Source organism: Callithrix jacchus, chromosome 9, assembly GCF_049354715.1.
Source record: "Callithrix jacchus isolate 240 chromosome 9, calJac240_pri, whole genome shotgun sequence".
Taxonomy (NCBI): Eukaryota; Metazoa; Chordata; class Mammalia; order Primates; family Cebidae; genus Callithrix; species Callithrix jacchus.
Genome location: NC_133510.1, coordinates 19,056,036 through 19,078,228, shown reverse-complemented (window position 1 = coordinate 19,078,228; position 22,193 = coordinate 19,056,036). Strand labels below are relative to the sequence as shown.

The 22,193-nt window shown below is 48.8% G+C and overlaps 1 protein-coding gene across 3 annotated transcripts in view; it reads right to left on the bottom strand.

Annotated features, from left to right (window-relative positions):
- The window catches only part of NTF3 (neurotrophin 3), a 67,740-nt gene extending 45,986 nt beyond the window's left edge, over nt 1-21,754 (bottom strand). Inside the window, exon 1 of one of the 3 annotated variants that reach the window (XM_002752241.6) lies at nt 17,992-21,754. In XM_002752241.6, coding sequence (XP_002752287.2) covers nt 17,992-18,237 — 246 coding nt within the window. In that variant the 5' untranslated portion in view covers nt 18,238-21,754. Of the gene's footprint in view, nt 1-16,982; nt 17,105-17,991 lie in introns of those variants that run through there. The other 2 variants (XM_009003455.5, XM_035255483.2) reach the window with 2 other exon arrangements.
- Between the last annotated feature and the right edge of the window lie 439 nt (nt 21,755-22,193).

The window sequence follows — 22,193 nt, the reverse complement described above, 5'->3', positions numbered from 1 at the left end:
AGCAAGATAGCGAAACGCACACCAAATGCTAAATTCAGAGAAATCGATTGGGAAGGCTGGATCTCAAGCACCACAACCTGCAGAACGTAGAACCCCATGAGATGCAGCACGGTGTTAAATGAAGACCAGACGAGAAGACCCCTGGGGAATTTTCTACAAAGTTCAAAGAACACACTGCAAGCAGAAAAAAAGGAGAAAAGCCTTGAGGGTGTGCAGCAGACTCTTTGTCCCAAAACCTCAATGCCCTGGGAGGGGCTGAGGGAAGCTGCCCTGAGACAGAGCTCCTTTAAAAGCTCTGTGTACACTCCCTCCCTTTCAGGGATACTGGTCAAGCCCTGGACACTCCACACTTGTTTCCACCCCTGTGCTGTCTGTGCTGTCCCCATCCCTTAAAATATGCTTCACTGATCCAGGGCTCTCCTCAATCACCCATCAGAAGTAATCCCAGCACTTTGGGAGGCCAAGGCGGGTGGATCACGAGGTCAAAAGATCGAGACCATCTTGGTCAACCTGGTGAAACCCCATCTCTACTAAAAATACAAAAAATTAGCTGGGCATGGTGGCACCTGCCTGTAATCCCAGCTACTCAGGAGGCTGAGGCAGGAGAATTGCCTGAACCCAGGAGGTGGAGGTTGTGGTGAGCCGAGATGGCACCATTGCACTGGAGCCTGGGTAACAAGAGCGAAACTCCGTCTCAAAAAAAAAAAGAAGTCTTAGAAGTCCAAGTGCCCTCTGTGTGCTGCATTCCATGGTCCTAGTCATTTCCATCTTGAGTGTTATCCAGGCGGGGTTGTCGTATTTCCCTACATGTACTATAAGTTCTTGGAGGTGAGGAACCATGCATTTTTGTATTCCTCTCCAGCACAGAACACAATACCTTACCATATCAAGAACTCAAAAGTGGCTTTTTTAGAAACAGAGTTTATGCCTGTTAAGTCACTGGGCAGAGTTCGTCGTTCACATTAGATAAATGAAGCATACTGAACATTCTGACTATTTTTCTTTCTCTTGTGCTCCTAGTAACAGCACACACGGTTCTCTCTGAAACTGTAAAGTAAGTCAGCTCTTTTTTGTAGGCCTTAGGAATCCAAGAACAATGGGATAGCTTCCTTCTGGGGAAGGAAGCTCCTTCTTCCGTTATATCTTTCCTGCCCTCGCTCTCCACCGCTCATCCATCAGCAAATCCTTCCAGCCCTACTCCCAAAACAGTGTAATGAAATTATAACTGTTGAGGCTTGACAATAAGAAGGGGACCTTCACTGGCTAGAAGCTAAGAGAAATCCTTCAAAGAAGGTAAACATTCAAGACGCGAGAGCCCATATAAAAAGCTAAAGCCAAACACCGAAGCCACATCCGAGGCATGTCAGAGACTTTGCCACAGAAGATAAAGTGGCGAGAAGAATTAGCAACTATAGGACTCAGGAGCCTGCACCATGAAGAGAAACAGCAGATTCCACCAACAGAAAAGCCAAAGCCCAAAGAAGAGGTGAAAAGAGCAACCAGAAAGGAGCATGAGGATTTAATAACCTCAAACACGTGAAGCACCATATCTACAAAATGGGACTATGGACGTTTCAAGGGTATTTTCATAAATGAAGTAAACAAAAAAGGCAGGGGTCATCTTGGTAGGGGAATCTATTAGATTTGCAACCAGATTTATTCCCATACAAGAGGAGAAGCTCTGTTTCACAGAAACAGATGGAAGTGTGTGCAGAGACTTCATCAAGAGCAGCTGGGGGCAAAGTAGGTGACTGGGTTGGCAGAAGGGGTGGGCAACTCACACTGAAATAAACCCAGGATTCCCGGACGCCCTTTTTAAGGTGCAGTGCATGCCCATGACCCTCACGAAGCTACCCTGAGTCTCTTATTCCAAGATGACATTATTAGAAATAGGTAGACTGATACATTGGCATTCTTTCAAGCCAGGCTGTAATATTTCTTCCCATTTCTTATAGTGCTTCCTCAAGCTTCCTAGAAGCAATCAATGTTTTGGCAACAACTAGGTACCCACAGTATCTCTCCTCAGGGAACTTTATCCCAGCCTGACTTGGAGAAGAGCCATCTTCCAAACAGAGCAATGTGCTATTCACATAGGAATGTATCAGTTGAAACCATAACATATATTTGTAATTTACAGCTTGCCAAGCGTGACCCTATGCATCATCTCATCTGAAACCCCACACTAATTGTGTTAAACAGGTAGGGTTTATTATCCCACTTTACAAAAGAAGAAACTAAAGCTTTGAGAGGTTGTGCCTATGGCCACTGACAGAAACGGAATGTGAACTTGGGTCCTCCTGCTTAAGGGTTAGTTCTCTCTCTGTTTTGCTCTAATGATGCTTAGCTCTAAGGCAGAAATAGCCGGAATAACATTTTTTTCTTAAATGTGCGTAATCCCATAGGGGAATTATTGAAGGATCACTCTTAACTCCTCTTTCAGTCATTGTACCTCATAGTCCTTAATATTATAGTCAACTTTTTACTCAATTCACGTTCTCTTATGAGCATGTTCTAGATTAGACTTTGAAAAACAATAAATTGCCCAGTATCCATACATAAATGCTTCTGTTCATTGTTCTTCTCCCTCCTAGAAACATTACAGTCCCTTGATCAAAAAACAAAAGCCACAGCTGAAGGTGATGCTGTATATTTGGGGTGGGATGGGGCCATGCTGGCAGGTAGACATAACCAAGAGAGACTTACTTATGTGGTAGACACAGAGATAGGCCTGTGTTTTTCTGCTTCCACTGCTCTCAGCAGGGCTTGTCTCTGTGATGTACAGTTCACTTAGTAGTACCTGGTGCGGAAGAAGCCTGTTCCCACCCCCTGCCCACCACCGCAGATCATGGTTGTACCACTACCCAGCCTGCTCTCTCAGGCTACCATCCGGTCTGCACATCAGGCCGGCGGGGCTCATTCCAAGCATTATGTTCCTAAACCACACACAGGTCACTCAACAGTCTGGAGAATCCCAGGTCCAAAACTCTGACTGAAGCACGCACTCAGCAATGGGCACTAGACATCCGGCTCCAGCATGCCTGACAGAATACACGGTAATATCTTTTGCAAAAGTTGTAAATGAGAAACCCAGGGATTACAATGATTCCATATGGTCCACTTTACGATTTGGGAATATATGGTTGGAAACTTAACTTTTTCAGGTCTTGTGTTTTTAGCCTCCTTCTCTGAACCTCTACTACCTGTCTATCCTGGGAGGCATGGCTTTCTAACAGGGAAATGGCAAGGAAGAGAACTACAATTTTCTCAATATAAAGGCCTGTTGGTTAAAACATGTCCTCAGGTTGGGCATCCTGGAAGGACCAGCCCAAGATTGCTGAAGCCCACAGAACAGAGAGAGGAGAGAGGTCCTTTCCTTCCCATTGAGCCATCAGTACCAGAAATCAGCAGCCCTGAGCTAACCCTAGAGGAAGGTATCTGGCTGATATGCAAATTATTGGGGAGAACGAGTGTAGGAAATCTGATCATTCAGAGATTACAAACCACTTTGCATTATGAATGCATTATGTAAACTGTGTACTCAAGCCTGGTATAATGTCTGCCTCTGTGACTTGTTGGGGGAACTAAGGAGATGACACATGGAAGCCTGGTATAATAACTGCCTGGTATAATATCTGCTTCTGAGAGTTGTCGGGGGAACTAGAATGACACGTATAAAGAGGTGTCTTCACATTGTTACTGCCCTATGGTTGCTGGTCTTTCTCCTCACTGTTCCCTGCCATTCATCCACAATGCCGCCTTCAGCAAATGAGAGACGGTGAGCATTTCAGAATCTGCTAAGAACCTGTCCTGTCCTCCTAGCCTCCAATTTCTGAGGCAAATGCTGGATTTGCAGGGGACAGGAGGGCTCAGCCCAAATTAGTTGAACATCCTTAGTAGAACTTCCTTAACTAAGTGAAGAGTTCTCATCAGCACACTGAGGTGGTGATGGGACAGATATCACGGCAAAGCTGCCCAAAGGCAGGGAGGAGGGCAGAGTAGGTTAGTAGTGTCAGCTAGTGCTTTCAACACGGCTGTACACTGCAATCGCCTCGTGAGCTTCTATCTCAATCTAGACATTCAAATGTAACTGGCCTGAATGACATCCTGAGCAACTACCACTGTTAGCCAAAGTTACAGGATCTCAAAATGCAAGATGAGATTGGAATAGTTAGGATATGGGAGAGCAAAGACACTAGAGGTCCTCTTTGGCTCCCTTTGGCTTTACCAAAGAGCATTCCCACCTCCCAAGCAATTGGATGGCACGCCGGGTGTCAGTCTGAGTCTCTGCCACACACATTTTCCTTATACATGCTCAACAATGTGACATTGCAGGAAATTCTCTAGATATCTACTACTGACCAAAAAAAAAACCAAAAAAGTTTGACAGCACTTGGTAATTTTCAGGAGACTTTGAAACTTTAAACACATCACACACACACACACACACACACACACACACACTCACACATACACTCTTTAATCCACAGGAATCATCTATGGGTGGATCAGATGTTTAGAAATCTGGGACCACTTCATAGGTTCAAGAAACTTTATCATCTGTCCTATTCCATGATGAGCCTATGAAAAGGTTTTCCATGCAAATAGCCCTCTCTGGCAGAAGTCACTGCCATAGTTTCAAATGTTCTGGGATGTGATTTCAAAAGGCATCTTTTTTGATCCTGAATGAAATCAAATTAGGATGGACATGCACAGAAGAAGGAAAAAGTTTCAGAGGTCCTCCCCGCTGCCAACTACCCTAAGGTATCAGATATTGTAATCCATGTGTCCCCACCCAGAGGCACTCTAATGAATGCATTGCTCCCTGGCCTGCCAGGCTGAGATAATCGCCCCTGGAGCTAGTACTGGTCAACGTAACCAGAGATCAAATCAGGCTTGCTGGGTTCCCTTTGCGTCTCAACCATTTGTTTGCTCATTCATTAATTCTTCCATCAATCCAACCATCAACCATTTCTTTCTTCACAACTCTAAACAACTCTTTTTTTTTTTTTTGAGACGGAGTTTCACTCTTGTTACCCAGGCTGGAGTGCAATGGCGCGATCTCGGCTCACCGCAACCTCCGCCTCCTGGGTTCAGGCAATTCTCCTGCCTCAGCCTACTGAGTAGCTGGGATTACAGGCACGTGCCACCGTGCCCAGCTAATTTTTTTTAATTTTTAGTAGAGACAGGGTTTCACCATGTTGACCAGGATGGTCTCGATCTGCCGACCTCATGATCCACCCGCCTTGGCCTCCCAAAGTGCTGGGATTACAGGCTTGAGCCACCGCGCCCGGCCTAAACAACTCTTTATTAAGAGCCACATTGCACCCAGAGGGATCTTTTTAAAAACAAAAAAGCTCAATTGCGCCCTCAGTGTCTTCCATAGCTCCCATGGCCCTGGGACAAAAAAGTTCCCGGTTGTGTCCCGCCCACCTACCTCTCCACCCTACATTCCACATTGGCCTATGCTGCTCTCTGTTCATCCCCTCCCTGGCCTGCTTTCAGTTCCTGAAGCCCCTGCTTTCCCTCACCTTGCAGTCTCTTCCCATGGAACGTCCTCTACCTGTACCTTTACCCCATCTCCTCCCACTTTCACCAGTGATTACCCAGGAAGTTTCCTAGTTATTTCCTGGGGTTGTTTGGCTCCATGTCTATTGCTGGGGACTCCTGCTTTCTTTCCACATGGGTTGGTTTGGGGAGAATCTCCCTTTTATCTCTGTCCCAGCCCCTGCTCATGTTCTCTCTCTGTGGTTAATAGTCACAGACATCAGCATACCACAGGAAAACACATGATCTACAATTGGCATCTTTCTCCAATTCCCCAACATATTTTTTTTCTCTTTGTCCAAAAGCTGACCTTCTTTAATGGCTCTATCCTTGACTGTGCCTCTGGGGAACAGTCCCCCAAAGAACTAAGGAGACTTGCTGTAGGCAGACAGTAACTTTATACAGCCGCCCGAAAAGGAGATGTAAACACAGAACGGGGGAATGGGAAGATGTATTCTTGATTCAGACAAGAGCCAAAAGAAAAAGGGAAATGTCAGGATTACAGTGACGAGCCGAGGTCTCTAACCTGTAACCCAATCCAAATTCAACTTGATTTCCTGGACTTGCTATAGACCACAGTCTAAAATATCTTTATCTCTTGTGCTTTCTCTCTCTCCCCTCTCCCTCTTTCTTTTTCTCTCTCTCTCTGTCATGCGCACACACACATCAAAAGACAAGAATATGCAATAAACACACTGGAGATTTCCTTGGTGGTGGTTTAAATGCTAAGAAAGACAGAGAAAAAGAGACAAGGAGTGAATGAGTTATAGAAAACAATATTTTCCCCCATTTTAATCCACAGTCATCAAAAAGTCTCAAATCTCGAAGAAAGTCTCCATAAAAACAATCACAAAATGAATTCCAGTGTGAAGGAATCTTAGATTTGAGCTATGAACAATGCTGGAATACTAATGCAATTTCTTTTGGGGGAGCTATCTTGGACTCAAAGCACCATGCACATATATTTTTGGAAGGTAAGTCCAGGAAAGCTCTGGAGAGGAGTAGCATGCAGAGGCTGCATGGAACATTTCCTCACTTTGTATTTTAACAGCACCCAAAATTCCTCTGGGGAAATTCTCCCTCTCCTTCTGTGTGTGGGGTCATTACAGGGTCCTGAATCCAGGTATCCTTCCCTCGCAGGATCCAAGTGACTCTATTGCTCTTGACAAGTGGGAAACCAGGAAACCACTTCCCACTGCATGCAAGAGTGGTACACTCCCAGAGTCAGAGATGGGAGGGCCCTTATGTGACAAGAAGACCAACAGCCTCACTTTGAGAATAGAGAACCCAAGGCCCTGGGTCACAGGGCGGGACTGACAGAAGCTGGAGTAGACCTCAGGCCCTCCAGGTTCCTGAGTTTCCAGTTCACAGCCTGTCTCCGAGCATCATGCAGCTCTTAAAAGCCTCTTCCCAAACACTGGGGTTGCTAAAAGGAGACCCACATTTGTCTTTCCCAAATCCCCCAGCCCACAAGGGCTCCTCCTTCCTCCAAACTCCCAAAAACTCTGTAGTCCCTACCACCCCGATGCCTCTTACCAAACATCTACTGTCACATCCCGCGGTCTGCTTCTCTGCAAATGTACCCCGTATTCCCAAGTAGAGTGCAAGGTTGCTGAAGGTAAGACTTTGCTTTGTAGCTCTTGGTATTCCACGCGGCACCTAGCACAGTGGCTAGCAAGACTCAGTGGCAGCAGAGTGGCCCTTTATGACAATACTTTGCAAACAGAGAAGAAAACCATCAGACAGATGTGTTGTTTTTTAAAGGCTTCTTTCTAAATTCTAAAATAAATTACTAAATAGGACTCCACGTCTGTTTCTCCTGGTGTCCAGATGAGAAAAGAATGAATGCCTCCTTGAGCAGGAGGGACTCCGAGGACAGAAGTGGACAGTAGATGGCAGTCTGTCGCTGTGTCAGAAGTGGTCACAGAGACAATACACGCTGTGGAGGAGGTAGAAGGACAGCTTAGGGGACTGAGGTGGACTCACTCCCACCATGCCACGAGCAGGGATACTTCTGAGAAGTACACCCATAAGCACACACACCTTCACCTCCTCCCAGCTCCAACACCCGTACAACATGCATGTTCCCCCGACTTTCCCCACAAGAACCAAAGGCTCACATCGCAATGGTCTCTGAGCATCCATCACCTAGCCATTGGAATTCAGGGACAAGAAAACCACTGTCATGTGGAAGTGGTGACTATTCCTGGACCCTCCAGCTTACTCCTGAACCAACAGGAGTCTCTATCATGGCTCGTACTAAAAAACAACACCTGAAGTGGGAACCCTGCATTCCATCATCCTTGCTTCCCTTGTTCTTCCTGGAGCACTATGACTGTACCTGTCTGTCTCCTTCACCAGTTTCCAGACCCCAAGGCCGCCATCACCACGTTCATCTCTGCATCTTCTCCAACATCTAGCACATGGCCACAAACAGGATGCTTAATGAGTAATCTACACGTGTGTTCTGAGCTGTTTCCCAAGTGTCTAAGGGGGGATTACTCTACTGCATATGGAATGACATCCAATTCCCCATGACCAAGAGCCCCAATTTGCAGAGGAACTGTGCAGGATAAGACATGGGGAAGAAGGGTCTCTAAAAGGGAGTAGTAACTGCCTTTTTTGGTCAGCAAGCACTGAGCATTCATGACCTTAGCCTTGGGACAGGCCAAAAGGGAGATAAAGATAACACAGTTTTGAAGCCCTGGCAAGGTACACCACCTCTGTGAGCCCAGTTTCTGGCACCGCCGCATCGTTACTGCACATTCTGAGCTCACGATGACCAGCCATGCTGTGTCAGAAGTGGTCACAGAGAAGATTCATTCACTCAACACATTCCTGTGGCTGTCACTATTCAAAAATGAGAACAACAGATCCCTTTCTCTGCGAAGTTCATATTCTAGGAATGCAAGTTAAACACAGGCTGCTAAGTGCTATAACGTCGGGAGGCTGGGAAGGGAGCCCCAGGCTCTCTGGGGAAATGCAGGGAGGCTTCCCAGGTTAAGCAAATACGTGAAGGATGATTTTAATATCATTGGTGATGGTGGAGGGCTGAGCATTTGAAACACAATATGCACAGAATATATCCTCCAATGCTATCTCCAATTCAAAAAATAGACGTATCACTTGTACAGAACATTGCCCTCTATATTGAGGCTTTTTGAGGTATCCCCTCCTCTATCCATGTGTTTGTCCAGATTTTTCTACTAGCCCCCAATTCCCACTATTTAATTAATGATGAGTCAAGAAAGACCTTAGAGATAATCAAAACCAGTAGCTCTTAACAGATGAGAAAGTGAGACCTAACATGGTTCAGGGCCTTCCCAAAATGTAGTCAGTCTCTGGTAGACTTAGAGGCGGAGTCTGATCTCTCTGCTCATGGTTTGGGATCTCTCTGATTCAGCTTATAGAATTCAGCTGCCCACAGGCAATTTTAATCCCACACAAACCTCTCCCGTACTCCCAACTTCCAATCCAAGATCCGCCACGAATCTGGCAAGCTTGCTTCTTCAGTGCTTCATAAACATGCACTCATCCATATGTTCAATGACTTATCTGGCATCACATAACTTAATTTCCTCCTCCGCCCCTCCACATCTCTCCACATAAGTCCTCCAGCCCAGCAGGGATACCTGAAAATTCCAGGCATGGACCACAGTGTGAGACCGAGGTAGCAGCAGAATCATGGAAGATGTGATCTATCACACTGGTCGGGTCCTTGTAACCCTCTAGTGAGTTCAACTCCTCTCTTTTCCAGGAAGAGAAAGGAGGCCCATGGAGGGAAAGTGATTTGCTTAAAGTCACACAGCTAGTCTGGGCTCTCTGCAAGGGGAATGTGGCAAGCTATTTAAGGTAGCCAGGTGGGTGTTAGAAGGACTGGGCTTCTTCCCCACCATGGGACACACCTGTTGGGAAAGCAGGTGATTTCTAGAGCTGTGTCTTCCTCTTGAACCCAGTGGAAGTACCTTATGAACTATTAGGAACAGGTCCTCTAGACATGGGATGGCGCTAATCTCAGGCTGAGAACTTGAGACAAACTCCCTAAGGGATCATTTGGAGCCAAAGGAGGATATATTTAAATGCTGGGGTCTTAGATCCAGAAACAGAAGGAAAGGGAAGTAAATCGCAAGAACCTGGCTATCAGTTTTGTTTGTTTGTTTTTGAGATGGAGTTTCACTCTTGTTGCCCAGGCTGGAGTGCAATGGTGCGATCTTGGCTCACCACAACCACCACCTCCCAGGTTCAAGTGATTCTCCTGCCTCAGCCTCCCAAGTATCTGGGATTACAGGCATGTGCCACCACGCCCAGCTAATTTTGTATTTTTAGTAGAGATGGGGTTTCTCCATGTTGCTCAGGCTGTTCTCGAACTCCCAACCTCAGGTGATCTGCCCGCCTCAGCTTCCCAAAGTGCTGGGATTATAGGCGTGAGCCACCGCGCCTTGCCGGCTATCAGTTTTCAAAACGCTATATACTCCATGTAAAGAAAAAAGTTGTCACCCTACACACAAAAAGTTATTTCAAGCAAAGTAAACACACAATTTGTGAGTACTTATGGTCTAATAGGCATTTGGTCAGTGTTTAACATTTATTTGTCCATGCAAATACCTGTAAGGAACAGAGCAAAGTCACCTCTCATTAACTGTCTTGACGATGCATATGTGGTAGCGACGGTGGGGAAATCTCTCCCACCATCACTGGGAGAGGAGGAAGAAGAAATGAACCTTTGGTCTCAACCTTCAAAGAGGACAACATCCACCCCAAGAACCTGTTTGGCTTCTCTACTTCTGGTACTGCCCAGAGAGTGGCGTGCAGTGGCAAATCCTTGGCTGGAGGTCTCTACAGTTGCTCTGCTCTGTATCAAACACAGCCTGGGGACCTCAGTCTTTAGCAGCGACCCCTGACCCCCAACTTCCCAGCATGAAGTCTATCTTAACTTTGGCCCCAGTCTGAATAGTGTGAGTTCCCTAGCCTATCGAAGAAAGCCATCTTCCAAATTCTAAAGAGACCTCGTGCTCTTCATTCGTATCTTTTTCACTTTGATTCTGTGCAATTCCAGGAGTCAAGAATGCTGGGACCTACCACCTCTCATGGGCGTGTGGATCAAAACCAGATGTCCAGCTCCAATTTTATAGAGTTTACAAGGAGGCAATTGTGGCTTAAATCAATACCCATGTTCTACAAGGGCAGATTCCCTTGTCGACAGAACAAGAAGTAAAGGGGGAGGGCCAATGGAAGCTAAGACAGATCTGACACATGCTTGCCAGCAGGTGGCTAAAAAACCCAAACATTTGTCTTGCACATGAAAAGGAGGCTTTGGGGGTGGGGAGCAGGTTACCCTATGGGGTGACCAACTTTGCAGAAGGTGATAGACCCAGCTCCCATCTGGATGACATCACAGAACATAGAAAACAGAATCTGACTGGCAGGTGATGAGCTTGGGATGCCATGGGCTTCAGGCTGGAAAGCCAAGAACATCAGCATACCCCTTAACCTCACATAACCTCAGTAACCCCATCTACAAATGAGATTATTTTGAGTATTGAGATAATGCCACGTAATATCTGTAATAATGCCTGGCACCCAGTAAGTACTCAAATATTAACTGTCATTATCATCATCCATCATCTTAAAGATGGATGCTTGTCTTAGTCAGAGACATTGCCACTGAAACACACTCACGTGGAAGCTGAATGATTAGCACCAGGCCTATCAGAAAGCCAAACCCCACCCCTTTCAGCTCTGTACACCCTGTATAGGCTAAGCCAATGTCTAGAGCATTCTTGGCCAAAGTGAAACACTCTGGCAAATTATTCGCATGCCTTTCTGCCTTTGACTCAGCCATTCCCCAAAGATAAAAACAGGAGCTCATTAAGGGTGTGCCAGGGTGCACTACAAGTGAGGCAATTAGCACTGATCAGGTAGGAGGATGTGGCTACTGTGGAATTCTACGATGGCAGAGCTGGAATGGGACTGTGAGATCTTCTAATTCAAGCCCTTCATTTACGGATGGCAAAGTCATGTCCTAGAGAGAATATCCAGGGTCACACAATAGCAGCTAATTAGTGACAGAGCCCAGTCACTGAACCTGGTCCCATACCTCCAAGTCAGCCAGCTACCTGCTGCCTCATGCTACTGAAAGTCACCCTGGTCTGGGCTCTTGAGATTATTGTCTACTGTTTTCTCCAACAGCTCTGGCCTTGAATGTTCCAGAAACTTAAATCTTCCAAAAATCCCTAACTGAACAAACCCAAAGAAAAATAGGCTCAGCGAATGTCTTCTCTGGAGACATTACTAAAAAGTGAGCAATCACAACAGACCACACCAAATTTCACGCCAAAATCTGTTCTGCTTCAATGAACCATGGTCAGTCAGAGGTTTGTCCTGTGAGGATGCCCAGAGCCGCAGGAAGCCCTTGGTTGTTCCCAATTAATCCTGTTCAAGAAGGACCATGGCACAGATGAGGACATGAAGAGCAAATGCATTCTGACCATGTGGAGGTGTGTGCAACCTCTAGCCTCTCAGTATTTTTAGGTAAAATAAAAGACTGAGTTATGGAAAACTATTAGCAACAACAAAACATACTTTAAGGCTCTGGGGCCATCTACAAGTGTGCTCACAGGTTATAGAATGAATCTTCTGAAAGGCTTTTTTGGTCCAGCCTCAATCTTGTTAGAAATCCATCCAGGCAAGAATGAAGTAATATCTACACTGGCCTCATACTTCAAAGTTTAACATCCCCATATAAAAATGACCTGAAAGAAGGTGTCCCCAACTTTTTCTCAAGCTGGGCCACCTGTAAGAAGCAACCCAATGACAATCCAATCTGAGCCAAGCATCCAGATACCTGGCATCCATAACATAAGCCCTACAAATGCCCCTGCCTACCCAGGGCAGCTCCTGTGCTCACGTGTCTCCCAGCACACACGTACTCACATCCCATAGTCTCGTCTCACTCCTGTCCATGCACAAAGTACATCGGCAGACCTTATCAGCAGCACCACGCAAGGCTTAGGCTTCTCTCCAGTAGGAGAGTTGGTCCTTTTCCAACAAACTCAATTTTAAATAAAACTAAATCTAAACCCTAGCAACGGTCATTAGTTCAACATCCCCAACCTCAGAAACTGCCTGCCTCATTAAAGAGTAAAACAGCAGCTGGTGAGGCTTGAGGCAGGGTGAGGGGCTTTAAAGATCTTCTGTGTCAACCCACCATCCCCTCTCTCACTTCCAGGTGATGCACAGATTTACATTCCCTCCGGTTGGGGTGGGAGTGCTATAAACGCTCAGGAAAGGGTCTGGAGAAGTTTGCTGCAGAAGCCGCCTGCTCCATCAGGCATCCTGAATGTAGGTGAAGAGGAGAGGCCTGAACATCTGATACATCTGGGAGTGGAAGTGCAGAGATGGGAAATGTTATGCAATTAAACTCTGCTGGCCTGTCCCGCCTGGGGAATGTGAGACCCATCAGCAGTGACCTCTTCCAATCAACTTAATTGGCCCAATCTCGCCAAGAAAAGCAACAGAATTGGTTTAGTGCCTCTTGGAAATAGCTTAGCTCCTGACTATTTATGGCCACTGAACTCAAGGATGGGAGCCTGACTCTGAGCCAGGAGTTGACGGCATGTGTTAACTTCTGGGAAGAACTGAAGGTTTCAGTGGGTTTCCGTGCCCCTCTGCGCCTCCATCTTCATCTCTGGGGAAGTGGCTGTATCCAACTTACTGCACTGGGCACAAATAATTTCAAAGACCCAAAGCCCAGGCTTTCCTCTTACCAGGCAGGCTGGGCTTGCTCCTCTTTCATTCAAACGGTGCCTATATGTTAAGGGCAATTATTATTTTTGCTGTTCTCCAAGTTACATTTGCTTTGGTGCTCCGGTCTGCATAGCTGATGTTAAAAAATAAAGGTCTATCTCTGATCATTAATGACATTGATTCTTAGACCACCTTTCCTCTGAATAGCTCAAAGATCGTAAAGATTTCCAACATCTATAATCTAGGCTTGGGTACCTCCAGCTTCTGGATGAGTAAATTGAGGCAGTTTAAAAAGTTTGATTTACACAGTGAGTGAGCAGTAGAGATGCTATGGGCATAATGGCTTAACTTCTGATTAAGCTGCACTGTAGAGAGAAAGAGCTCCAGATCCCATTTTCACGATGCCCTACATACATGCTTGCACCTGTATTTAATTACATTTCATCTTTGTACAACTCTATACAACTAAACACACCAAGTTTTGATGGGGAAAAGAGAAGCGAACTTTCCTCCTCCCTGAGTCATTATATTGCCACTTTACAAAAAGAGAAACAGAGAGTTAAAGAGATTAAAAACATCACCAAAGTCCCACTTTGCCCAAGTGGTAGAACTGGACTAGAATTAAGGCATTTCCTATCCAAAGTCTTCCACTTCACCACCCTGCCCTCAGAAATGTCTGCCCCCGATCTTCTCACCAATAGTCAAGCACTATATGAACTATCTCTTACACAGATGAGTTCTCCCCTCAAAAATAAGGTAGACCCTTAAAATGGCACAGCTGTAACTTCATGAATTCAAAACTGTCATGAGACAAATAAAGTCCTCTCACACATATGCCCTCTGCTGCTCAGAACCTAATCAAATGGGGTTCCCCATCATGCTCCAGACAGGCAGACATTTATGCATCACGAAAGCACACCCTTCACTCTCTCCCTATCCAGTTGCCTCATTAGTCATCTCAGGGTATGAACTGGACCAGCTACACTGTTCTCTCATTCCCCAAAATTTAGGGCCCTTCTTTTGCGTACACCTTTTTTCAGTGAAGATGCACATCCGAGTATCCAAGACAATTTTTATCCTTCTTCAGAGACACAGAATTCCTGCAAAAACACATAGTGGTACCCCCTTCACAAGAGCTGGAGTGTCCACCTGCCCTATCCTCCTGGCTAGTTTTCTCCCAGTGACATGAGTCCAGGCTAAAGTGCGCATGCCCACACATGCACACACGCTCAGGGTAGCTTTACACTCAGCCAAGAAAACCTCGAAGATGAACAAACACTCCCAGTCCATCTCTTCCCTGATCACGACTTTACCATTCTCCAGCTCCATGTATCAAGTCTCATTCCAGCTATGAAAGAGGCCCTGCACACTCTCAAAAACTCAATCCTCAAAGGGACCTACACTCTGACCTGAAGTACAGCACCTTCAAATTCCCAGCCCACACCCCCTACAACAACCAGCAACACCATCCAGCTCCCTTCCCAACACACAAAAGTCTACATCTTCCCTATCTTTATGTCCCCGTTTTTCCAAAACCAGAGATACATTTCAAGACAGCTTCCCTTTGGCCCCCAAGATCCATAAACATCTCTAGACACTGAATTATAGACCTTGAAGAAACCTCAACAAGCATTGAGGTCTATTTCTGGTAAAATTGCAGCATTTAGCTGAGCCTGGAGAAGGAATTTTTCCAGGGCAGCGTGCCATGCCCCAGTACCCAGCAATGGGCTGAGCATCCAGTAGGCACTCCATTAGCTTCAATTGATTATCAGTATGAACTGGTGATAGTGAATTTCCCCCATTACATAAGAAACCCATTACAAAACATTACACGACATGCATTCCTGACACTAGACACGAATAGTGTATTCCTCCACTTACTTCAGTCTTATGCACACATCCCTTCTCATTCTCACCCAGTGCCAATGCACAAGGACTTTTCCCCTTAAATGTACATCCCTCATTCTAAGGCTCTTCCCATTCTCTCCTCTCTGGGGAGGAAGGAGAGGGGAGGCAAACATCAATCCCTACCCTGTGTCTTTCCATACAAATGCTTTGTCTTTCCATAAAGAGGATTTGAGCTCACACTTTTCTACCCCCACATGCCCCAGTGCCATTCCAGCCAAATTTCCCACTGCACCCTCATAAAGTTCACACCCTGTGCTCCTCAGATAATCTTTCCCCGCCCCCCACACACATCCCTTTGGTAATCCTCAGGCACCCAGCCTTCCACATGCATCCACCTTTCGCTCACACACACAGCCGCCCTCCTACACCACACCCACTCCATGTGTTTGTGCAGGCATGCACAAACCATCTGTCTTCAACAGGCTGCACCTATCCTCCTGCTCTGACACCCTTCATAGGCGCAGACTTTGCATTAGCTACACCTATGTTCCTGCAAGCTCTTGTCTCCCGCTGAGCGCACAGATGCCCATCCGACAGACTCCCCAGAAACACACACCTCCCAGGCACCAGAGAAGGATGGGACTCCAGCCCTTTTGCCACCTCCCGCTACACACATGCGCGCTCGCACACACACGCACACGCGCACCTTGGAAAAACATCCCCATCCCTCCCTGACCACTCAGTGGTCACAATCTCACTCCATAGATAAGCAGATCCCATTCATACACAACCAAATCCTCTAAATCCGGCTACACTCCAGTCTCACCAACACAAAATCCCACACACTCCCTAGGGGAAACACCCCAGACTTCCTACCTTCCTTCAACACTGTTCACCGGACGGACGGAGGGAGCCTGCTTTATTTTCCAACCCCGTTAACTCCCAACGCCATACCCAAGTCTGTGTTTGCCCCCAAGGCAGAGGCGGTTGTGTTTTATCCTCTACATTCTACCTCTCAGCGTTCTCTGTGAGACGTGTCAGGAAGGAATTGAGGGCAGGGGGGAGGCAGGCTGAGTATGCTGGAGAACTTCTGAGTGTTGTGGAAACAAGACCGCTGAAAAAGTCCCTTCTATGTTACAACTTTCTCCCATCCTGACGTTTAGGACAGAGCGCTTCCATGTTTTCCTCGCTCTCGCTGATTTGCGGGGTAGGAGCCGGCATCTCTTTATTAAAAAGCAGGTCCCTCAGTACACTACATAATCAGATAAGTTACAAACATCAGGCTCCAGGACAAACACCCACTCCTTCCAGGCTCCCCTCCCCTCTCAGCAGGCCCCCGCCCCCACCTCTTCACACACATAAACAAGTCCACAGGCGCACAGTCTCCCGAGCTCTCTAGCTCTGAGCCCGGCGCTCCCGGGAGCGGCCTCCATTCGGACTCAGAACCTGCCGCCCGCCGCCAGAGGCCAACGCCAGACGATCTCTTCGGTGTTTCCCCCACCGGGAATCCCACCGGAGCCTCAATTCCAGAAAAAAGGATCCACGGCCCCCACACGGTTCGACGCAGAGGTCTCAGTGCAGTGCATCGGAAGCGCAGGCAACAAACAAACGCACGCAGCAGCCAAAGTCCCGCAAAGAAGCAGCGCCTCCTGGACGCGGACTGACTCCAGCCGAGAGCAACAAGCAGAATCCTACTCCCCTAGCCCATCCCCTCGGCCCTCGCGCCTCCTCTCCCTAACCTTCAACTCCCAAGCGTCCCAAATTTCATCAGGAGCGTCCACCACCGAGTAAAGCTCTGGGAAAATGGGGCAGTTCGGTCCGTCGTGGGACCTTTAAACTCCGACCTGGCTGGCTGCGCGGGTGCCCGGGTCTCCCAGCTTCCCACGCCACAGCTGAAAGTCCGAGAACAGGCTCGACGAAACCGTGAGGAGATCCCCAGAGATGGCCGGGCCCGGGTGGCCGCGGCTCCCTGACGGGGTCCCAAAGGTGCGGGCTGCGCACGGAGCTCCAACATCTGCGCAAAGGCCCAAGGTGGGGTGGCCACCGGGTGGGCGCTGGCCAAGAGGAGCCCGCCGCGCGAGGTCTTTTCTGAAAAAAACCTTTCGGGGGACTCCGACGCAGGTACGCGGCGTGGGGCGGTGAGTCCCAACTCCCCAAACTGGAATGCGACGTTCCGAGTCCTGAGCTGCGCGTCCCCTCCCCCAGCCTACGCCCCGGCCCGGGAGGTGCCGGGGCGAGCTGAGAATCAGGCGCAGTGGCAGGCAGGGTGCAGGGCGTGTGCAGGGGAGCTGCAGTCGCACCTCCCCGCTCGGGGTTCCTGTCTGCCACCCCCTTTTGTTATAGGATGCGCGGGGAGCTTTCTCCGAGAAGCTGACGGATTGGCTGCGGGTGGTGGATGGTTGATTCTGTTGCGTTTCTTTCCTGCCCTTCCGTCGTCCCCGTTTCCCCTCGCCTCTCCCCACCCTTTCCAATCCAGGTCCCTTAAACCTGATCGCTTTCCCAGACTGAGGGAGGCTTCTAGGGCAGCCGAGGGACAAGAGGGGAGGAGAGGAGGTGGAGAAGTGTCCGTAAGTGTCCGTGTCTGTGTGTGTGTGTGTGTGTATGTGCGCGCGCGAGCGCGTGTGTGTCTGTGTGTGTAGGGGATGGCTGTGGTTGTGCCTCGGCCTGGGCAGATCCCAGCGCAAACTTTGGGGAAGGCACAAGCCCGGGAAAGTGAGTAAGTGAGCGCGGCGCGATGGGGGTGGGGCGGGGTGCGGAGTTGGGGCCCGCGCGCCGGTTCACTGGAAAATCGCTCCCCACACGGCCCCTCGCCCCCAGACCTGCCCACCCAACGTGCCCTCCGCCTCCCCTTACCGTGGCAAAAGTAACCATGGCATCCGTGTGACCGTTTCCAGGGACGTCGACATGAAGAGAAAGGTGGACGCGAGCTCGGTCATTCAAAGTCTCCCCCACCCCGCCGCAGCCACTACCCAGCAGGGGAAAATGGAGAGGCAGAAAGAAAGGAGAAAGAAGAAAGTAGTTGCGCCGGGCTGTGTCGCGGGGCGGTGCGCAGAGCTGTTCGGTAGGGAGAGGAGCTTCAACTCTGAGTCCCGTGAACATAATCTGCGCGGTTATAACCAGCCAACCCGGCCAGATGGCTCCGCGCTCAGCGCCTTAACCCCTTCCGCGCCGCGCCGCCCGCCCCCGCCCGGCCCGCGCAGCGCCGAGTACGCCGGTGCCCAAGCGCCCCTCGGACCTCGCTTCGGGACCCGTGGCGGGGAAGGGGTCATTTCTCCTAGTCCCTTTTGAAAAACAAAGCAAAACAAAACAAAACAGCAACAGCCACAAAAACTTCCAAATCAGTAGTATTCTTCAGTAACCCCCACCCTTATGTTCTTTTTTAGAGATCCAGGAAAAAACCGAAACATTAAATTTACCGTAACAGGTTACATGTTAGTGTCTTCAGCCTTTCTTAGTTGTTCTTTTCTTGAAATTTTTCTTTCTGATCTTTTTTTCTTTTACAAGGCATTAGGACCTTCTCCTGTGCCTTTCCTCTGGCGGATCAGGTCTGAGGCGTAAACTCCTCCTCCAAACCTTAGACCCTTCCAGCTCTCGGTCTCTCCCCACCCCCTACCAAGCCCACCCGCCACTCCTCCCCCCCACCCCACAACACGAACACGCCCTAGGACAATCGCTCCCCGGCGAACTCGCCGCTCCAGGGGACCCGCGCCCAGGACGCTGTACCGGCGGTCAAGGGAGGTCAAGGTAGAGGGTGTGGGAGCGGGTGGTCCGAGGGACTAGGGAGGGGCTGTGTGTGTGTGTGTGCGGGCGCGCTTGTTTGCGGGAGCTGGAGTGTGGAAGGGAGAAGGGGATGGATCACAGCCTCCCATGTCACCCAGCTTCCAGCTTCTAAACCCCTTTCTTCCAAACTAGGATGGGGCCCTGCAGTTAATCACTCGCCCAGCACCCACCAGTCTGCACCCGGGGACAGGGCGAGAGGCAGGAAAGGCGAGCAACAAACAGACCTCTTCGTGGCGCCCAGAAAGTAATGACGCTCACTTCCCCACCGGTGGATTCATTCGAAGAAAGGATAGGGGGAGGGGGCAAAATCTCTTATTTGGAGATAATTTTAGCTGCCCGTTAGACCCCACTTGCTCCGAGCCGTTCTCTCTAAATTTACCAAGTTAAGTCATCTTGCTTTCGCCCATTTGCCATCGAGAGAAGTGGGGGGGAAATATCACTTAGGGATCAACGAGAAATCGAGAACCCTGGAGCGGAGTTTTGCCCTCTTGCCCCCTGCCCGAGTCCTTGCGTGGTGGACCTTCTCTCGAAGCTCCTCATCCCTTCCTCCTGGCCACTTCAGCCACTCCTCACATCATCTCCTGCCAGGACCTTTTGACTCACGCGCGACTGGGGAGGGGAGCGAGTATCCCGTTTCCTCCCTGCCCTGTCGTTCGAGGTGTCTAATAAGCAAGCCACTCCATGTTTCGGTTAGGGCCCAGGTTCAAAATACCTTGGAATTGTTTGAGATTTTGGTCAAACAGCAGAACTGCACCCACCGGTTCAGGACCAACCGGACGCAAGGAGAAGCTGGGGCTTTGATGGGGAGATGGGAAGGGAAGGGGAGTCTGGGGGCTGCGTACTAGATAGATTGTACCTGCCTCATCATTATCCTGGCTGATGGGGGTTGCCACATCGAAAACGGCCGGAAGCGCCCGCTGAGGCCCAGGGGCGTCACCTCCTGCGGTTCCTCGCAAGGGCAGGGTCCTCCTTCAGTGTCTCCCCTCGTGCCAAAATGTCGACGTCTTCCTCTGGGCCAGACGAGGCTGCCGACTCGTTCCCTCCACCCCGACACACAGCACCATGAAGGTTTGGATTGGGCGTGCTCTGTCGGGTTCTGCTTTTCTCCCTCTCATCTGGCCCGCCTCCCTGCCCTCCCCCACTTCCCGCACTTGCCCCCCTCCTCCAGCTTCTCGCCCTTGTCAAAGGAGGGATTCAGGCCCCAGTTTCAGATCCACTGGTGGAGTTCTTTTCTCAAGCTCCAGGTCCTCCGGGAACCTGAAGATTGCAAGGAAAGAGGTGGTTGGCTCCTGCTGCAGCACGGAAGGGGTTAAATACATGTGCGGACTGATCTGCAGGCAGCTCCCAGGTCCCTGGCAGTCTGGAGGGAGAAGGGGAAGGGGGGCAAACAAACTTGAAAAATCAGAAGAAACGAAGAAAAAGAAAAGGCAGCAAGCAGTGCCTTTAGGACTTGGATTTGTTCTGCAGATGCCTTGCACTGGCTGGCAGCCTCACTTTGCCAAGACTTTCGGGGATCCCAGGAAGAGTTGTATTGTTTCCAGCTCCAGGGGGGTTTTGTCCTGAGCTGGTGGGTCCGTCTTTGCTTGCAATCAACAGGCCTTGTAATATGAGAGGTGACACCTTAATCTTGCCAAATATGTGCTGTGTCTTTGTGGGGAGAGGGGAGGAGGGAAGGAGGGAAGGAGAGAGGAAGAGGGAGAGACCCAGACAGGAGCAGAGGGTGAAAAATGCACTTTTCCTCAGACACTGGTTTCCCAAAGGGAGAGCCTCAGCCCTTTTCTGGGCGTCTTTCAAGCAGCCTCCTTTGAGCACCGCCAAGTGCCTTTTCCTTTACTGTTTTTCTTTAGACTTCAGACCTGAAGATATCTTGCCTCTAAAGACTGGGGAGTGACACCAACCCCCAGATCTCTGTAGCGGCTTTCAAGAAAGTGGCAAGGTGCTAAATGAACAGGGTGGGCAGAAAAAAAGAATTAGAAAGGTGTATTTTTGAAAAGATAGAATAAAAAGATTATTATATGCAATGTAGAGCCATTTTTAAGCTGCAGAATATTGTGACTTCTAAGTAAACCCGTGTTTCTAAATAGAGATTTTTCTTTTCTATAGAAAGACCGTAGTGGTATGGGTAGCAAAAACAAAGATCAGGACTGGAAAGTTAGCTGGCTAGGTTGCGAGCTCGTGCCCCAAAGACAGCCCTGGTTAAGGAAGCATCCAGGATGAGATCTTTTAGGATTCACTAGGCAATTGCCCCTCTCCAAGTTGACTTTGGCTGTCCATCTGTCGACTATATTTTTAGGTTGCTGAACTTTCTTTTTCTCCCTGCTGCCTCTGAGCCTAAGTCCCTGACTCCTGAAAGTGATTTCTGAGAGCAGGAACCAGATCTTGTTTTTGAAAACCCCCTTTAAAACTCATTCCTAAAGCAAATTTCCACAGCACGCCTTCTGGTTACCCTTATCTTTTGCAATAGCACCACTCTGTGGTTGGAACACCGAACAGAAACGGGAACGTGGGATTGAATTTTGCCTTTACCTCGTGAAAAAGAGCACTTCTCTCCTCTGTTTGAGCTCAGTGGACTGTGTGCCGTGGTGGGGTCTCGGCATGTGGTGAGGGAGGGGGCCCTGTGCAGTGACAGTATGTGGTTAATTCATTGTGACATGTTGACCTAGGTAATGAGAGAATTGGACCGAATGGCCTCCTAGGACCCTGTCTGTGTCAAAGACAAGCTTGGTTACCCCCGCCCCATGATCAGGTAGCTAGCCTTGAATGTTTGTCCTCTTCCATTGCTTTTCTTTCTCTCTCTTTTGAGATCACTGAAATAAATGCCACATTTTTCACTGATCCTAAAGCATTTGCAAGTTGCATCTTCTGCTGCTGGAGGGCGCTGTGGGGAGGTCCTGCCCTACCCCATCCATCCCACCCCCATCCTCCCAGACAGCTGCTAGAGCTGATTGGAGTCTGGAAGTCTCCATTTTTCAAACAATTAAAGTGAATGCAAAAGGTGTTTGCACAGGGACTGGAGCTTAAGGGTCAGGAAAGGCGTCTGCATGCTACCTTGGCGCCTCCGCACTTGAAAGATTCCTGCCTGCCCACCCATTACTATACATATACTGGCAACAGCATTATTAACTAACAGCTAATAACACAGGCTGTCAAGCCCCGTAGCAATTCCTCTCAGATGACCTGGAGTCATCTGTGAGATGTTATTCTTTTCTTTCAAATTGGATCCAGTTGTCCACAGAAATGGAGTGGCTTGTTTACATTTATTCAGCAAGCCCAGG